At 41.2% G+C, this 19820-nt stretch overlaps 1 protein-coding gene across 1 annotated transcript in view; it reads left to right on the top strand.

Annotated features, from left to right (window-relative positions):
- Positions 1 to 11470: 11470 nt before the first annotated feature.
- Positions 11471 to 19820, top strand: part of lmnb1 (lamin B1) — a 53432-nt gene continuing 45082 nt past the window's right edge. The window contains exon 1 of the mRNA XM_078214569.1: positions 11471 to 13906. Within this exon, the coding sequence (XP_078070695.1) occupies positions 13548 to 13906 (359 nt within the window). The 5' untranslated portion in view covers positions 11471 to 13547. The remainder of the gene's footprint in view (positions 13907 to 19820) is intronic.

Here is a 19820-nt window from a genome sequence, read left to right as displayed (position 1 = left end):
GATCATTGTTACAAGTTATCCTTAGCATCCCAGCTGGTGTCTGGGTTTGAAGATATCCGCTAACTTTCCCATGCCCAAATATCTGATATAATGAATTCTTTCAGCTTAAGAGTCTTTATTAGATAAACAAAATTATATTCTGGGGTTGCCTCCCTTATAACTTGGCCTTGACGCTTATCTGGGTTTGCTTTAATAAAGACCTGTGGTTTTTCTCATCGCAGTTTATATCATTTTTAAACCTGAGATTATTAACCCTTTCACTGGTCAATATATATGTTGGAATTGGTATAGTTCCATGCACTATAAGATTGGCCTTAGCAGCAACCTCGTCAATGGGGCTCGAGCCATTAGGTCACTACAAGCTTGATGCTGAAATAGGGCACATCAAGGCCATCCTGTGTAATAATGGCTACATTGCTCAGATCATTACTCTCTTTATATCATAGAAACTCATGAATGGGCATAAGGCTGCCATTTTTCGGTCCTAAAAATTGCCCCGTGTACCTCCGATTAGTCAAAGGGGTAAGCTGTCTCAGACATTTGAGTAATAGATTAAACTAGTTGTTTCAGACTACTACTTACTATGCAGTAACAATAAAAGTGATATTTTCCACTAACAGGATACAAGCCAAAAGACATTCTCCCTATCACACAATTGAGTAATATGGTATATGAATTTCAGTTCTGATGTCAGGTAGGTAGGCCATTCATCCCAGTGACTGGAGGATCATATCAAACAGCTGTTCGCAACACGAAAAGTACTGGCATACCCAGCCAACCTGTGCTTGCAAGACTCAGCATTAGATTGATTCTATGATTGGACAACACTTGCTAAACAATCCTGATTGTGCTATGAATTACACTGACAACCAGTATAAGATTATCACTTAGGTGTGTAATGTGGCTGCCTTATGCATACTGGAAACTACAAATAGTCACACACAGCCCTGTTCTTTGCAGACAGGAGAATCATGTCAATGCATTGCACCTTTTGCAACTAAACAAAACCTTGCGGGACAGTCATCCCCTAGTTCTTTCCCCATGGTAATGCCTTGACCAATCGGAGTCAACCTGCCTGGTTTAAATTTAAACAAAAACTTGGCTAACTATTCCCTGGTGCATTCTCCATATCAACATCTCTGCCAATCGGAATCTACTTGCCAGCCAATTATCACTTCATGCAGTACAAATTGTTGTCCCCTCTACAATTGTTGTTCCCTTTATAATTGGTATTCATGCAAATTTGTACTCACGAGCGCAAGACAAGTTTGATAGCATGTTTCTTTTTCCGCAATATTAAAATCATATTCTAGGATTACGACTGAACATAGCTCAGTGGCACAGTGGTTAGCATTGCTGCCTCAGCAACAAGGACCCAGGTTCGTTTCTGGCCTTGAGCGACTGTCTGTGTGGGGTTTGCACGTTCTCCCTGTGTCTGTGTGGGTTTCCTCTGGGTGTTACGGTTTCCTCCCACATTCCAAAGATGTGCTGGTTAGGTGGATTGGCCACGTTAAGTTGCCCCTCAGTATTGAAAGATGTGTAGATTAAGTGGGTTAGCCAGTGTAAATGCACAGGGTTACGGGATAGTGTGGAGGTTAGGCTTGGGTAAGGTGCTCTTTTGGAGAATTGGTGCAGACATGATGGGCTGCATGTCTTCTAGCACTGTAGGACTCCTATGGTTCTATATATGAACACTCAAATATTATTAACAAGAGGCAGAGGGAAACAAAGCCTCATTCTGAATATTAGTGGACAGATTGTATTGGGACAGTGTGTTTAACCCCAGCACTGAGCTTTCATCCAGCTGAGACAGTTGGTGAAATACCATACTTATGAATTTTCTGCCTTTCAAACAAAAAAAGGAACTCCCATGGAAAGGACTGTATAATGACGTTCAGGTTATTTAAGTGGAATATATTTGAGGCCAGAACTTTAAACCTAGAGAGGAAGGGAATGAAAAGACACGATGAAAATCCCTACTGCTACAACCTTGCCAAGCAGAAAATCAAAAGATGAAAGAGCCTACTCCACATCAATCTATTGTCTCTGACCATCAATGCCAGCAGGACTAACAAACTGTAAAGAATATCAACCGGACAATGGTATTGTTCATCCTCTCAGTAATCCAAAAATCACCCTCATTCTTAAATGTTCAATCAAACATGCAGATCTCACAGATTTTCAGTCCTGTCTTTCATGACATTGGTCAAAGGTCAAATCTCAGGCATATTTCAAAGATTGCCTCTCAAGCATGGTGAAAGACAAATGGAATATTTGTTAATTGTTTTAAAATTAGTTACTCAAATTCCCACATTAACTTACTGAATGCAAGAAACAAATTTAATTTAAAATCATTTTAAAATTGACATGCGTTCTTAAATATTCAATGCTTGTCAGAATTAATAGTAATCTCTGTACAACATTGAACTGTTCTTGGGTGGGGAGGTGGGAGCTGTGTCATTGCGTTCTATTGTATTGCACTTTGTATGTCTGCTCCATATCTCTTTTTGAAAACAAATAAAAACATTTTTAAAAAATACTCTATTCTGATGATGGTCATCATCGATCTGAAATGTTAGCTCTGTTTCTCTCCACAATTGTTGCCTACCCTGTTGAGTATTTCCATAATTTTCTGTTTTTAATTCCAAAAATAATTGAAATGAGTTCACATTACTTTCGAGATGATAGTTCATCCAAATGATAATTTTAGTCCCAAAGTAAATGACTTCCAAAATGGTAATTAAGCAGTTCTAACAAAAAAAAAGCTGTTTACCTAAAGGCCCAACACAGTAACCTTTAAACTAACAATAAAATGAAGCAGAATGCTTAACATGTAACATTGAAGATAATTTGTCTCATGTGAGGGAAATAACTTGCGGCTTTACTATCTTTCCTCCAATTAAACATTGCGAATCTGAGCCTTGTCTGCCACAAACCCCAGTGACTTATACCCCTCAACAGAAAGAACCAGACTGCTTACAAACTTGCAGTCCAGTTCTTTAATCGCACATTGAGTATCTGACCCAAGATCCACTCTAGCACAGCCACCCTACCTCCACCACTTCCTCAATCTGCTGCTGAAACCCTAATACATATGTACATCACCTCCAGACTTACTGGCTGCAATTTTACCATCCCGCCCACCACGGGAATCAAAGCAGGCAAGGGGCCATGGAAAAGTCTGTTGACCTCGGATAGGATTTTACGGTTCCAGGACTAGTGAGGCTGTGAAATCCCACCCATACACTCCAATGCTCTCCTTCCTAAATCTTCTATTTTATTCCATAAACCCTAGTTCATCTTCTTTCTTATACCTATCCTGCAACATGTTCTGCGTGGCCATCACTCTTATTCATCCTATTCTACATTTGCTTCTGGTCCCTCAAAAGAAGTTCAAAATAATATCCATTATCATTTCTTATATCCTCATCCCTGTGACGTTTTCCAACCGTACAACAGCTTTCAAACTCTCTGTTCGGGGTGGCACAGTGGTTAGCACTGCTGCCTCACAGCGCCAGGGACCCAGGCTCGATTCCCAGCTTGAGTCACTATCTGCGCGGAGTCTGCCTGTTCTCCCTGTGTCTGCATGGGTTTTCTTCCGGGTGCTCCGGTTTCCTCCCACAGTCCTAAAGACGTACTGGTTAGGTGCACTGGCTGTGCTAAATTCCCCCTCAGTGTACCCAAACAAGTGCTGGAGTTTGGCAACTAGGGGATTTTCACAGTAACTTAATTGCAGTGTTAATGTGAGCCTACTTGTGACAGTAATGAATAAGCTTTAAACTCCTCTGATTCTAGGTTTCTGTGCAACCTCTTTCTTTGTACCTTGTATTGATAGCAATGCCTGCAGCTGCCTCGATCTCACACTCTAATATTTCCAACTCCTTTGCCTCATTTAAGAATCTGCTTAAAACTGACCTCTTCAACCAAACTTTTGGTGTCCTCCCTTCTAATCTCTCTTTTAGATGAGCATCCTTGTTCCTCATGCCACAGTGAAACACCAGGGAATTTTTCTATTTTAAAGGTGCTATATTGATGCAAATTATTACGGCTATGTAGAATGGATTTCATGTTTAATGATTGAATAATGACCTTCATTAGTTATCTCGCAACATTGTGTATAAGTAAGTGGTAAACAACTATCAGCATTTTAGTATTTAATCCTAGCCTGTATCTGCTACTAATATCTCTGATTATTATATCAATTGACTGGATGGCTAGTGTATGGTTCAGAATCATGCCAACAGCGTGGATTCCCTTTCCAGGTGAAAACTTGGAACCTACCAGCTTACCCTAGCATTGCGAATGGAAGGCAATGGCAAACCACCTCTGAAAAACCTACCAAGAAAATGGCTCAGGATGAAATATCAGAAGACAATGAAGACAATCAGAAAGATCTGCCTTCACACATGTGCGCGCATGAATGACTACCTGAAGCCTGCTAAAAACAAATTGCTCATAAGAAAAATATTTCACTTGGCATTATGTTTGGGTCAAAATTACATCAACAAATACATCAACAAGTTCATTTAAATGTTTGGTATTCAATATTGTAGGCTCTACAGCAATGTAATTCCAATTATTCATCAAGTCCTTATGTTAGCGTCACCAGGACACCAACTGCTGTCATGGAGCCCAAGTCATATTTGGATCAAAAAAATCCATAGAGTACACCCATTTAAGGAAAATGTCAAATAATATAGAATTAATACAGGAATATCAGTTTAAAGGTTACTTTGAGTAAATTCACAGTAAAACATTTTAACAAGGGTTAAAACTAGCTTGCAAATACAACATGGTCAACTCCCTTCACAACAATGTGATGTTATTGATAAGAAATGCACACACCTAACAAATGGCATTCAGTGGTTCTTGCCTGACACGTTACCATGTCGTTCTGATAAGTAAAACTGCAAAATAGATAAACAGAACACTCAGCCCCAAATGTTACTATCTTGTTGGATACAATACCTTGACTAAGCAACATTGATAAATATACCGCAATGTAAAGTCAAGTTTCAGGAATAAATTCAAAATAGTATTTCCTAGAAATTGGATAGGCACACTCATTATAATAGGTGGCCTTTTCACCAAATCTAGGATACTTATTTGAAGCTAAAAAAAGGAACAGAAGGCCATTTGGCCCTTCGAGCCTGCTCTGCCATTCATTATCATCATCAAACTCAATAGCCCAATCCCACCCACCCACCACCCTACCCCCCATTTCCTTTGACCCCCTTCGCTTCATGTGCTATATCTAACTGCTTCTTGAAAATATTCAATGTTTTGGCCTCAAATACTTTCTGTAGTAGTGAATTCCATAGTCTGACCACTCTCTAGGTGAAGAAATTTCTCCTCTGAATGATGGGGGAATATTTACTGAGAAGTTAACCCCAGACACTTATAACATTCATGAATATTACAAGCTAGCTAAAAATTGATTGACATTTCGACTATCATGAGGAAGGCAAAATTCTTGGATGATTTTCATTCTTTGGCTAAGCTGCAACTTAGATTTGCTGCATCCAAAAACATGTTCATGAATCCAGCCGAGGCTGAAGTTGAGGGATATTAATGGGGGATATGTCTGATTTTGTAATTCCAAAATAAAAGGATTAAAAAAAACCCCATACCCATACCAGTACTAAACACAATGAAAACACCATACCCGTACCAATACTAAAACATGATTCTAGCCAAATATGTCAAAATATGGTATTCTGATGGTATGCCACTTGAGGGCCAGGATCTCAAACCTGAGACCAAGGTTTGCCAAGTAACATTGATTCCTGTACTGCTTGGGAGACTTGGGGCAGCCGGAAATACGCATCCCATAGCATTAGAGAAGTACCGGCAGCGGTGCCTTCAAAAGGTCCTCCAAATCTGGTGGCAAGAAAGATAGTCCCACGACACTGTCCTCTCCCAAGCCAACATGCCCAACTTCAAGATGCTAATCACCAAAAACCAGCACCCCTGGACATGACATATTATTCATATGCCTGACACCAGATTCCCGAAGCAACTGTTCTACTCAGAACTTGGTGGTGGCAGGAGTATCCCAGGAGCACAATGAAAACACTTTTATGGAAGTCCTCAAAGCATCTGTGAAAGGTCAAACATCCCTGCTGACTTAAGGGAGTCCCTAGCTTGTGATTGACAAAATGGAAATGGTTCATTCAGAATGTAATCAAATACACCAAACAGAACCATTACTAAGACCGTCTGAAAAATGGGAGCAGTGGTTATGAGCTGAAATTGTTGAACTCCATTGAGCCTGAAGGGCTGTAAAGTTCCTAATCAAAAAATAAGGAGCTGTTCCTCAAGCTTACATTAAGTGGAACAGGATAGGGGGCCAAGAGAGGTCAGACTGAGAGTGGGTCAAAGAACTAAAGTGACAATTGACAAAAAGCTCATGGTCACTCTGACAGATTGAATGGTGGTGTTCCACAAAGCCATCGCCTAATTTAGAGGATTAGCCATGATAATGTTGATTGGTGGAGCCGGCTCAAAGGACCAAATAGCCTACTCCTATTTTCTATGTTTTTATCATTCTAAATTTCTATGTCAGGAACTAGCAGAGGTGAAATTGAGGCATTGGAGAGAGCACACAAATCTCCAAATAACTCAGCTACCCAACCCTTCAGGCACCACCTACCGCACAGAGTCTGAAGATCATGCATTGGATCTATCAGCCATCACAGAATCCATCAAACCACAGAGTGGAAACAAATCATCCTCGGTCCTATCAGATATTTCAGGTGATATGTCAATCAGTGGTACAAACCACGGAAGTCAAAATTTTAACAAGAGTTGGATGATCAGAGGCAGGTTGGCAGCCAGTGTTAAATTTGGTCCCTGTGTTCTTGAACTCGAAGAAAATAAATTATCTAAGGCTCTTATTGCCATTTATTAACAGTTGGTGAAATAGCAAATCTGTGGACAGAGGAAGAAAACAGAAATAGAATGGCAATGACAACTTTGAAGCTAAAATGTCTACTAATACTTACTGTTAAGGCTCACATGTCTGCGTGGGATTCCTCCGGGTGCTCAGGTTTCCTCCCACAGTCCAAAAGACGTGCTGGTTAGGCACATTCGCCATGTTAAATTCTCCTTCAGTGTACCCGAACAAGTGCCAAAGTGTGGTGACTAGGGGATTTTCACAGTAACTTCATTGCAGTGTTAATGTAAGCCTACTTGTGACATTAACAAATAAACTTTAAATCTTAAAACGTAAAACAATGCATCCACTACCTCAGTAACCACCTCTTATAACACTACAGGGTGAAGACATCAAGTCCTGGGATTTGTTGAATTTTAGTCCTATTAATTGCTCTTGTACAATTTCTCCACTGATTTTAACTTTTAAGTTCCTCATTTTCATTAGATATCTGATTGCCCACTTTTCCTAGAATGTTTTTGTGACCGTGAAAACAAATAGTTCTACCATTTCCTTATTCCCCATTAAAATTTCACAGTCTCTACCTCTGGAGAACACACATTCACTTTCAATAATTGCATCCTTTCTACATACCTATTGGAAATTTAACAATGTGTTTTTATCTCTAGCTGGTTTACTCTCATATGCTGTTTTCCCTCTCTTTATTCATTTCTTTGTCAACCTTTGCTGAATTTTAAAATTCTTCCAGTCCTCAGGCTTGGAATTAATTATTTAAATGCTTGTCATTGCCTATACCATTATATTGTTTCAATTTAATTTCATTATCAAGCCAACTTTCCCCTCATATCTACGTAGTTTGTTTTGTTCAAATTCCGTACTTAGCTAATCACGCTCACACTCAATAAAAAATTCTATCATATCGTGATCACTCTTTTACAAATGCTCCTATATCACAAAGTTATTAATTAACCTTGTCTCTTTGTACAGTACTGGATCTAAAGTAACAATTTCAAAATTGGTTACTTGACCTATTGATCAAGAGAATTATTTTGAATGCATTCCATGAACCTATGCTCTGCACTAATATTATAAATTTGTTTTCCCCAGTTCATATAAAGATTGTAGTCCTCCTTTAATACTGTATTGCCCTTGTTACATGAATCTCCTTATTTAAACTGTTAGAAAGTAGAGATAGTTTAAATCATTTATATTTGTATTGTGGAAATTAGGAATTAGGTAAAAGTTTAAGTTTAAGCTTAATTTTTGTTTCTGTATTTGTGTGTTAACTTCAGTTAACTTCACATTAAACAAAGGTGCCTGCATGCCTATAGGTTTTAGTTTCACTTTAAACTTTGCATATATTGTAATTAGGGTTATATAATGTAAAAGTCATTACATACTTAAAAAAAACTAAGCTGCTGCTTAGCAACTGGAGGCTCACACTGAAAAGCAGAAGCAGATAGATTGGAAGGTGGCAAATGTAATCTCACTATTCAAGAAAAGGAGGGGAAAACAATGAACTATATGGGCCAGTTGCTCTGACAACAGTAGTGGGGAATATGTTAGAATCTATTATTAGGAAAAAGGTAACAGGAAACTTAGAAAGTTAAAATTTGACTGGGCTGAATCAACATGAATTTTTGAAAGTGAAGTTATCTTTGACAAATCTGTTCTGGTTTTCTTTCCCATTATATAACTGGTATGGTAGATAAGGGGAAAACAGAGGATTTGGTGCCTTTGAATTTTCAAAATGTATTTGATAAGGAGACATCCAAGATATTATCACACAGAATTAGAATGCATTGGATAAAGGTAATCTATTAGAACGGGTTGAGGATTGATTATCAGACAGAAAACAGAGTAGGAATAAAGGAGTCATTCTGTGGTTGGCAGGTTGTGACTAATGGATGATGGCAAGGATTAATATCTATTTACAGTGTATATGAATGACTTCGATGAGAGAACCTAGTGTGTGTCCAGGTTTACTAGTGATCCACATTAGGTGGGAAAGTAAGTTCAGATGAAGCTGCAAAAGTATTTAGACAGATTAAGTAAGTGTCCAAAAACATGGTGGATAAAATGTAATGTGAAAAATGTGAAATTATCCTCTTTGTCTAGAAAAATAGAAAAGCAGAATATATCTTAAATTTTGAGAGACTGTAATTGTTAATATTCAAAGGGAAATAAATGGTATGTTAGATGTTAGTCTTTATCGAAGGAAATTGGAGTATAAGAGAAGTCTTACTGAAATTGTGAGCCCACACCTGGAGTACTGTGTGCAGTCTTGTTTTCCTTAACCAAGGAAGGATAGACTTGCTATTGAGGAAGTACAAAATAGATTCATTAGACTGAATACGAGGTTGGAAGTTCATCTCTGGATCAAATGTGACATCAAAGTTGCAAACTGACTGGCTTAATCTCAGACTGTTACAGGGAAAGGGATGGACACATTAGGGAATGGAATTTAGTGTTGGGACCTAAAACAAGGAGAATAATGAAAGGTGATCTCATTGACACAATAAAATTCTTAAGGGGCTTTACAATGTAGATGCTGGGAGTATTTTTTCCTTAGATGGAGAGTCCAAATCTATGATATGGTCTCAAGGTAATGAGTAATCTTGAAAATTCTCTACTCAGGGTAATGTGGATTCTTAGTTGTTGAGTCACAGAAGTCAGAGATTGATAGATGTGGTATCAAGAGATATGCGACTAGTACAGGAAGTTGCAGCTTGAGTAGATCAGATATGATCTTAGAGAATTGTACAGTAGGCTCCAGAATGGTTGAACAGCCTATTCCTATTCTTATTTGTTATAAGATCTCAAAATGATCACCTCCCGCTCTACTCTACTAGAAAAAAAGAGCCCTAACTGATCATTTTTTCCTGATAGAGGTTCACTCACTTGGTAATTATTTTTTCATGCTGGAATTATGCAATAGTTAAACCTCAAAGACCATAAGATGCAGGAGCAAAATTAGGCCATTTGGCTCATTGAGTCTGTTCTACCATTCAATGAGATCATGAAACAGCTGATACGATAATCGTCATCTCTACTTATCCCAATAACTCATGATTCCCTTGCTGATTAAAAATCGGTCTATCTCAGCCTTGAACATACTTAATGACCCATCCTCTACAGCTCTCTGCGGTGAAGAATTCCACAAATTCACTACCCTCTGAGAAAAGAATTCCTTCTAATGAACAACGTCTTATTCTGAGATTGTGTCCTCTGGCCCTAGTCTCTCCCACCAAGGTAAACAACCTCTTAGTATCTACCCTGTCAAGCCCCTGATAATCTTATATGTCTCAATAAGTTTGTCTTTCATTCTTCTAAACTCCAATGAGTACAGGTCCAACCTATTCAACCTCTTCTCATAAGAAAATCCATCCACACCCAGGATCAACCTAGTGAACCATTTCTGGACTGCCTCCAATGCCAGTATATCTTTCCTTAGATAAGGGGTCCAAAACTGTTCACAATATTCCAGACGTGGTCTAACTAGTGCCTTCTATAGTTTTAACAAGACTTCTCTATTTTTATACTCCATTCCCTTTTAAATAAAGGCCTACATTCCATTTTCCTTCCCGATGACCTGCTGAACTTACATGCTAGCGTTTTGTGATTTATGTAGGCGGACCCCCAAATCCCTCTGTGCTGCAGCTTTCTGTATTTAAATAATATCCAACTTTTCCTACCAAAGTGCATAACTTCACATTTTCCAGCATTACGTTCCATCTGCCAATTTTATGCCCACTCATATTGTCTCTCCATATCTCTCTCTCTAGACTATTTGTATCATCCTTACTATTTGCTTTCCCATCTATTTAAATGTCATCTACAAACGTGGCAATAGTACATTCGTCCAAGTCATTAATATATATTGTAAGTAATTGTGGCCCCAGCACTGATCCCTGTGGCACTCCACTAATTACAGGTTGCCATCCTGAAAATGCCCCTTTTATTCCAACTTTCTGTCTTCTATTAGTTAGCTAATCCTCTATCTATGCTAATATACTAGTCCCAACACCCTGGGCTCTTATCTTATTAAGTAGCCACTTGTGCAGTACCTTATTGAATGCTTTTTGGAAAGCCAAGTAAATTCCATCTACTGGTTCCCCATTATCTATCCTGCTCATTATCACCTCAAAGAATCCAATATGTTTGTCAGGCATAATTTCCTCTTCATAAAGCCATGCTGACTTTGCTTGATTATGTTATGTATTTTTAAATACTCTGTTTTTACATTCTTTATAATGACAGATATTAGGCTAACAGGTCTATAGTTATCTGTTTTTTTGTCTCTCTCCCATTTTGAATCAGCATAAACACTGGCAGTTTTCCAATTTTCTGGGACTTTTCCAAAATTTGAGGATTTTTGGAAAATTATGCCAGTGCATCTACTAACTCTGTAATTACTTCACTTAATATCCTAGGATGCAACCCATCAGACTTTTGGCCTTTAGTCCCATTGGTCTCCCTAGTACCATTTTGTTATGACATAAACTTGAATATTCTCATCACTTTTATAATTTAAACAAATAACATAGAACACAAAGTGGAAAAACTGTTCTAACATAATGTATATATTTATTAATGCATCAGCAGTAAAGATTTATGAGGAATTTTCACTTTGTAGGCAAATAATTGTTTGTTATTTCAAATTCATCCTTTCATTTCACATATTTGCAATTAGTTGCATATGGAACTTGAATACGGTGCTTATATACAAAAAACAAAATGTGTATTGCAAATGTATATTTAGCATATAAAATTAACAGACAGAAAAAGACATGTTCTTGTTTCAGCTAACCAAAAGAAGAGACAGCCATTCACTGGTTCATTCCTCAAGGCAATGCCTTGATCGAGCAGAGTCAAACTGCCTAGTTTAAATTTCAAACAATGTTTGGCAGTTAACTGTCAAACCACCATCAACTGATGCATTCTCTATGGCAAGGTCTCTACCAGAGTCCACACTTGCCAAACGATCAGTACTCTAGTCTCATACAGTATAAATTTGATTTCCCTTACACTAGCATTCTTGTGATTATCCTGCTGAGTACAGGACAAATGTTTTGACAAAAAATATCATTTTTCAGCAATGCTCAAATATAAATTTAGTAAATGCAAATTTATAGACTTTGTTTTAACCCCACGGTGCCAATGGTATAGCAAACAAGCTTCCCTAGTTTAAAACAACTCTAAGAAACTCTTACTATTTCATACTGCATCCCCCAAAAGAAGTGTAGATTTACACCATCTGTTACCGTGTAAGATTTGTCTAAAAACAAGAAAAATGGTCTCATACACTAGATTGAAATTGAAACTTTTTTAGATTGGAAAAGAATAATTAACCAAATACATACAGTTGAAGCAACTGGCAAATACCATTAAAAGGAAACTTAAATGAAGTCACCTAGAAATTAAATCAAAGTGGTTTTAAATCAGGAAAGATCTGCATATATATATAATAAAAACTTATGTCTCTGCGCCAAAAAATTGCAAAACGTAATCACCTTCCAAATATACCCTTCAGAAAGGCATGGCGCAAACATAATAGTAAAAAATGCCACGATTGTGATTATTTTCCAAATATTTTAAATACACAAGGGGAAGAGAAGATAATTCAGGAGTACCGAGCAGCCCTTTCTTTAACTAGCAAACGGCTTTCGTAGAATCGTCCTTCCCCTTGTACGTCTTAACTAACCTATTATTTTGAGCAATGATTAATGTTATCTGCTAATTTCCGAGCTGTGCAGTGAACCACACTGTTAATAAAGAGAAGGAAGCCTGAAAACGTTGACTGCCATGTCCTTGCATCGTCGCTGCCTGAGCTGGGAAGCATTTCCAACCCTTTGTTTCCAGTGCTCGCGGTAATAATGAAACAAAAAAAACCAAATGTTTACTGATACTGGGTTTCATTTACCCTGCCTACCTATAACCGAAGGTGTAAGCATTCAGAGTAAGAGGAAACGGGTGTCCACGAATGATGTGTACGTACAATCCAACGATATTTGATCGATTTTTATCAGCACGAAAAATTTCAGATGAGAAACCGTTGGAATAACATAACTTGGAAAAAAAATCTAACCTTAAATCATGTTTAAAAATAATTAGAACAATCTATTCATCTTCTTCCAATCAACCTGTTATCTGGAAATCGTTTATGTGGCTCGGTTTGAGGCCGGGCCCCTATAATTGACTTAAGCAGCTTCACATCTCCAGTAATCACTGCACCGCGGCACTGATTTCCAGAACGAGAGAGAGACTGGATTCTACTAGTCCCTGGTTTTTAATCTTAGTTTATGGGAGAGGAACAAAAATATCCGTGATTGAAAAAGGAAAAGGAACATTTGACAAACTTTACAACTGCTGGTTGTGTTGCGAGGACCGGTCTAGTCTCGCGGTACAATTGGCCTCCAGACGGTCACGTTGTGTGTCTCAAACGAGGAGCCATTTTAACAGCGGGAAGCAGTGAGTGTGGGAAAGAAGCGCGGGCAAACACCAGGAGGACGAAGAGAACTCAGCTGCTGGCGCTTCACGTATTGCTTGGCTTTTATTCGAAAAAGAATTGCCAGTTCACCTCAGTTTTTGGCTCTACCGTATGTAAATCTCTCTCTCTCTCACACACACACATTTATTTTGTATGTAAGCTATGGCAATGGCTACTCCGAAGAGCCAGCACCGTCCGAGCGGCCGGAGTGCAGCCAGCTCCCCGCTCAGTCCCACCCGCATTTCCCGGCTGCAGGAGAAAGAGGAGCTGAAGAACCTGAACGACCGGCTCGCCGTCTACATCGACAAGGTGCGCTCGCTGGAGTCCGAGAATAGTATCCTGCAGCTGCAGATCTCCGAGAGGGAAGAGGTGACCAGCCGGGAGGTGAGCGGCATCAGGAGCTTGTATGAGAATGAGCTGGCGGACGCTCGCCACTCTCTGGATGAGACGGCCAAGGAGAGAGCGCGCTTACAGATAGAGCTGGGCAAACTGCGCGGGGACTACGACAGCGTGCTGCAGAGGTAGGCGAGACTGCATCTCCGCAGCGTTTAATGGGAAAATCCCACTTTTTTTAATTTAACTGCTACTTCAGCTTATCACATTGGTGGGATGGTGGCTTTCTCCCCATCTCCTTGTGTGTGATGGGTTAAAGGCTAAAATGTGTATATTTGTGATTTTTAAACATACAACATTGAGCTGAAATCTCGAGGGCAAAAACACAAACTTATTTTACGAGATTTGTTGTTTTTTTTGAAAGATTCATCTCCTCCAGTAGGTTTGTTAACGATGGTTCGCTTGTGACTTTGTATGTTAGGATAATGATTAAGAGTTGGATCTACATGTTTGTAAGCAGACCCTGCACCACGTAGGAATTGTCTAGGTAAAATAAACTTGCAGGAGTCAGTGGTCGGATGGATTATTTGCGGTTAAACCACGCGGGAAATGAATTGCGAGATGTAGAGAGTTGGTTGGTTTGTGTACGAAATTCCCACCTTTTTTCTTTAAGCCAGTGTGTAAAAGCTCCCCCATATGTTAATCTATCATGTAGGAACGTGTGTGGAATGGAGCGATATCTTCTACTTTGTGAAATCCCAAAATTTAGAGTTGCAATTGCTTTGCCTGTGTGAGTGTATAATATTCTACCGGGTGGAATTGGCGCCGGTTGAATGGACCAGTTTGTCCAGTTACTACACAGGCTGACCATATATGGGCTGAAGGCGGGTATGGCGCTTTGCTTGCCTCTGAAATCTCGGCTCCTTCAGGAATATCGCACCCTGGGCTGGTTTCTGTGCTGTTTTAAACGCTGGAAGCGGGGTGAGGACTGAGTCTGTTTTTGAGGGGATTGAATGAGTGAGTGAGCTGGACAATAGCCATCTGTCGCGCGTGGAAGAGCCGCTGTGCAGACAAAGAGCTGCTCCTCGGCCTCCTGCAAAACACCAGGCAGCAATGCAGCCGTTACAAAGCAAAATAAATAGCAATTTTCCTGCAAATGTCTCGAATGAGACCAATATTGTATATAGCATTGTATCCCGTTGTTTAATAAGCAGTGGGGTGGGTCAGAAAACTGGCGGATCAATGAGTGTATTGATGAGAAAAGGCGATATCTTCAGTGCTGTGGAGGAGGAGGGGGGTGGGGGTGTGATAGCTATCTACCATTTTTTTTGGATTGTTTTGACCGATGAGACCTTTTCCTTAACAGGCAGACGATTACAATGTCTATGATAAACGCCCCCTCCCAATTAATGTACAAAAAAATCTTGAGATTTCCGTGAAATCGCCAGGAGCTGGTGTTTATTTTCGTCTGTTTTACTTTCCCTCTGTCACTGCTCAGGTGCTTTTTTTGCCATACTTCCCACTGAGCAAGGGGAGCTGGCAAATAATTCCCCTGATCGGAAGTTGCAAGTAAGGAAAGCTGTTTGATAGAGTGTAGCTTGTTTCGACATCATTCCAGACTCCTGCCCCTGCCCCCGCCTCCAGGCCCTGCAGAGGTACCTTTGCGTTGAGCCCCCTCCACAGTGGTGTGCCATGGCGACGTATTTCTTCCGCCAGTGGCATGGCCTCAATTATGACGTGCAGCTCCTGCATATCGAACTGGGGCGTGTTCCGACCACCCTGCAGGAGTTGCCCGTCTTTTACCAGGACCTCCTCACTGTCTGGAACAAGGTCGCCTCGCGACGCAGCTCTTCCCCCGTCAGGAGTAGCGGCTCTCGTGCGAGAGCCGCTGCTCAGGAATCTGCTCCTCCACCCTCCTCAGGTGGCTGGCGGAGAGGAGGGCTGTGGACGCCGGGGTGACCAGAATCGGGGACGTGCTCGATGGCGGAGGGGCGGGCTGGATGAGTCCCCGCGTGCTGGCTGAGCGCGCGGGGACGTCCGTCTGGCGCGCGGCCAAAGCCATCCTAGACCTTAGGACGGTCGTGCTCGGCCCCGAAACTGCACGCAAACTTGAGACGGCGCAGGCGTGCGGTGGGATCCCGCCCGAGCGTTCCCCTGCTCGGGCGGAATTCCACATTGGCCCAAAGCCTCAGCCCCCTCCCCTGGGTGAGGTGCCCCACAGCCTGAGCCGCCTCGTGGAAATGCCCTCCGTGCCTTTTTCTACCGCGCGGAGGCGTTTCCTGTGCGGGCTGCTGCTGCACACCTTCCACTACTGCCTCCTCGCCTGTCGCCCGGATACACCTTGGCGGGCCTTGTTGCCACCGGGCGGCGGAGGTCCCCGCTGGAGGTCCCTCTACGGAGGGATCTCCCCCAATTACGTCGGGGACCTGGGGTGGAGGGTGATGCATGCAGCAGTTCCGCACAACCGTAGGGTTCACTGGTTCACGGGCTCCGAAGACTGCCCTTTCTGCGGCCTTGTGGAGTCCGTGGACCATGTCTTTGTTGTGTGTCTTAGGCTGCACTCCCTTTATGTTTTCCTGAAGAACCTTTTGTTGATGTTTTGTCTGCACTTCAGTCTCACGCTCCTGATCTACGGACACCCGGTGCGGAGAGGGGAGGGTCGGGATGGCGACCTCCTCGTGAACCTGCTCCTGGGCCTGGCGAAACGCGCCATTTACCGGTCCAGGCTGCGGGCGATCGAGGGGGCCGTCCATCCTGACTGTCTTCCCCTCTACCGTGGCTACGTTCGCGGCCAGGTGTCCCTGGAGAGGGAGCATGCGGTGTCCACGGGCAAGGTTGACGCTTTCTGCGCCCGCTGGGCACCGCAGGGGTTGGGGTGCATTATTGACCCCAATAATCACATTTTAATTTGATGTTTTTAAGTTTCCTTTGTACTTTGATTTCTGTTCGGGCTGTTCCCCCTCCTTTTTGGGGAGCTGCCCCTTTTACTTTGTCCTGATTTAATCTGAGTTTGTTTACTTGGTTTGGTTTGACCTAAAAAGAGGGCACCCAACATTTCAGTTTTCCCCAACTATTCAAATGTTTTGGCTTATGTTAACCTACCCAAAAGCCTGTTCAAACTTGAGATCATAATATGGGAATTGCCATCATTCGAAAGTGTTTTGGAGATGCTTTGCTTTTTGTTTAAAGTTAACGGCTTTAAGATTTGTTTTTGGAATTGTCATTAATTTCGCATAAAACTAAGAGGGTCATCTGAAATCTGCCTGCTCAAGATTAAAGGGGACCCAGATTGTCTCACTGGGAAGAAGGTGTAAGGCGTTTACACTTGCAGCAGCCTGTGTGCTAACAGTGGATAGACTGAAGAGTCTCCAGTCCCAGAAACGTGAAAATGTTGGGTTTTAAAAGGCTGTGCTCTAAATGATCCCTTACTTCGAAGATGAGACAATTGGGCTCTTGTCAGCACCTCTGCCTGGATACAAGGCCTATGTAATTCATGTTACTATGGTAATGGATTTGAGATTGAGATGGGAAGGTACAGAAGAAGTAGTCATTGTGATATTGGGTTACATCACTGAATTTCACAAGTTAGCCTGCCATGGTGCTGGAGCAAGTGAGCATCCAGAGGTCAAAAGGCTGTGGTTCATCATGCTGGAATGTGAGTGGAAGCTAGCTCAAATTGAATTGACCAATTTAGTGAGTCAAAATTAGATCAGAATTTTAACCTAGCTTTAGTTGCGGGGGGGAAGGAGAGAAGTTGCTGGGAAAAATCTCACAGATGGATGGTTCTGGCACTAAACAGTTCCAGGCTGGGAAAGGAAGCGGAATGGGAGTAAGCCCTTGGGAGCTAAGAGTCATTTTTGACTTATTCTGACAGAATCGAATGCCCACTTTAAAGGACAATATAACATCTACCCGATGGTGTTTTTTTGTTAAAAGTTTTGTTCTGTAGTTGAAAGAAAGAACAAAGAAAATTACAGCACAGGAACAGGCCCTTCGGTCCTCCAAGCCTGCACTGACCATGCTGCCTGACTTAACTAAAACCCCCTACCCTTCCAGGGACCATATCCCTCTATTCCCATCCTATTCATGTATTTGTCAAGACGCCCCTTAAAAGTCACTACCGAATCCACTTCCACTACCTCCCCTGGCAACGAGTTCCAGGCACCCACCACCCTCTGTTTAAAAAAAAATCTGCCTCGTACATCTCCTTTAAACCTTGCCCCTTGCACCTTAAACCTGTGCCCCCTAATAATTGACTCTTCCACCCTGGGAAAAAGCTTCTGACTCTGTCCATGCCTCTCATAATCTTGTAGACTTCTATCAGGTCGCCCCTCAACTTCCGTAGTTCCAGTGAGAACAAACCAAGTTTCTCCAACCTCTCCTCGTACCAGGCAACATCCTGGTGAATCTTTTCTGTACCCTCTCCAAAGCCTCCACATCCTTCTGGTAGTGTGGCGACCATAAAGCTGCAACATGACTTGCCAATTTTTAAACTCAATGCCCCGGCTGATGAAAGCAAGCATGCCATATGCCTTCTTGACTACCTTCTCCACCTGCATTGCCACTTTCGGTGACCTGTGTACCTGTACACCCAGATCCCTTTGCCTGTCTTAAGGGTTCTGCCATTTACTGTATACTTCTTTTCTGCATTAGACCTTCCAAAATGCATTACTTCGCATAAAGTATAAGTTGCTTACAAAAAGAGTTTATTCAAAAGTGCTTTGAATCTGTTACAGTAATTGGCTTGGAGCATGAAATCTTATAATTGTCACAGCTATTTCTTTTCAGAGGTTATTGGGCTCTATGCAGGTTGTTACACTATACAAGCACATCATGCTTGTCTTCTAGCTTCAAAGACATGCATTCCAACAGCATCTTTTTGTGCAGTGATGCATCCTGATGTGCTTCATAAAGAGTCCATTAATTCTCTCTACATCCCTATGTATTTTGATTTTTAGATTTGGCCTTGTAGGGAGCGCAGTGTAGATTTACCAGAATGACACCTGGACCTTGAAGGTTAGATCACGCAAACGAGTCTTGTAGTCCTTGTAATTATAGAAGGTTAGGGATGGTTTGATTGAAGGTTTAAGATATTAAAGCGAACTGATAGATTCGCTGGCAAAATTCTGTTTCTGCTGGCTAGGTAGGGTCCACAGTCTGTACCCTACAACCAAATCGCCTCAGGAGTGAAATTAGGGAAGCTTGTGCACAGTGGTAGAGGTTTGGTGCCCTTTCCCCAAATGGCTATTTGTAAAGAGAAATACATATTTCTGTTAACCCAAAAATATTGAGAGAAAAGGGACTCATCACGTCAGTTATTTTATTGAATGACAACTGACTTACGGACTAAATGACCTAATCCTGTTCATATGCTGTTTGTTCATCTTTCTGTGGGTTACATAAATCCTTGCATTTTAATGACAATATGCAAATTACTGCATTCAATACACAGTCACATGAAATTCGACGTATTTTACATGACCCTTTTTGTGTTCTGTTACTGACAGATTCAACTGCTTTTCTTTCCACCCTGTCCTTCTGGTTTGCTGTCACCTGCAAATTTGACTGGTTTTTATGTGATACAATACAAAGTATTGTTTCAGTGCAACAAGGTAATGCATGTACAAAAGCAAAATATTGGTGATGCTGTAAATCAATGCTGGAAGCATTCTAGTCTGGCAGCATCTGTGGAGAGTGAGCAAGTTAATGTTTCAGGTTGCTGATGACTAACTTGACCCAGTTCTGATGAATGGTCATCAACTTGAAACATTACCTTTCTTAGAGAGAGGAAGAGTTAATGCTTGTATTGTCAGAATATAATTTTAAAGTCTTTTTTGAAAAATGTAATTTCCTTTTTTTATATTTCCCTGCAATGTGAGAGGAAGATAATTTAAATATGTCATGCATACTTAACTTTGCCATGGTGTTTCAAACATGAGGCAAGGTGATGTGCTTTAGCCAAACATGCACAAAAAGCAGAAACTCTGGTTTATTTATGGGATGTTGTAACCCATCAAATCATGTGGGTAACAACTGGGACCAAAGTTCTTTGGCTGGAGCTCCAAAGTGGCACTGATGTCAGCATGGTGTGGCAGATCTGGT

This window comes from Mustelus asterias, chromosome 6, assembly GCF_964213995.1.
Source record: "Mustelus asterias chromosome 6, sMusAst1.hap1.1, whole genome shotgun sequence".
Taxonomy (NCBI): Eukaryota; Metazoa; Chordata; class Chondrichthyes; order Carcharhiniformes; family Triakidae; genus Mustelus; species Mustelus asterias.
This window is presented reverse-complemented; position numbering and strand designations above follow the sequence as displayed.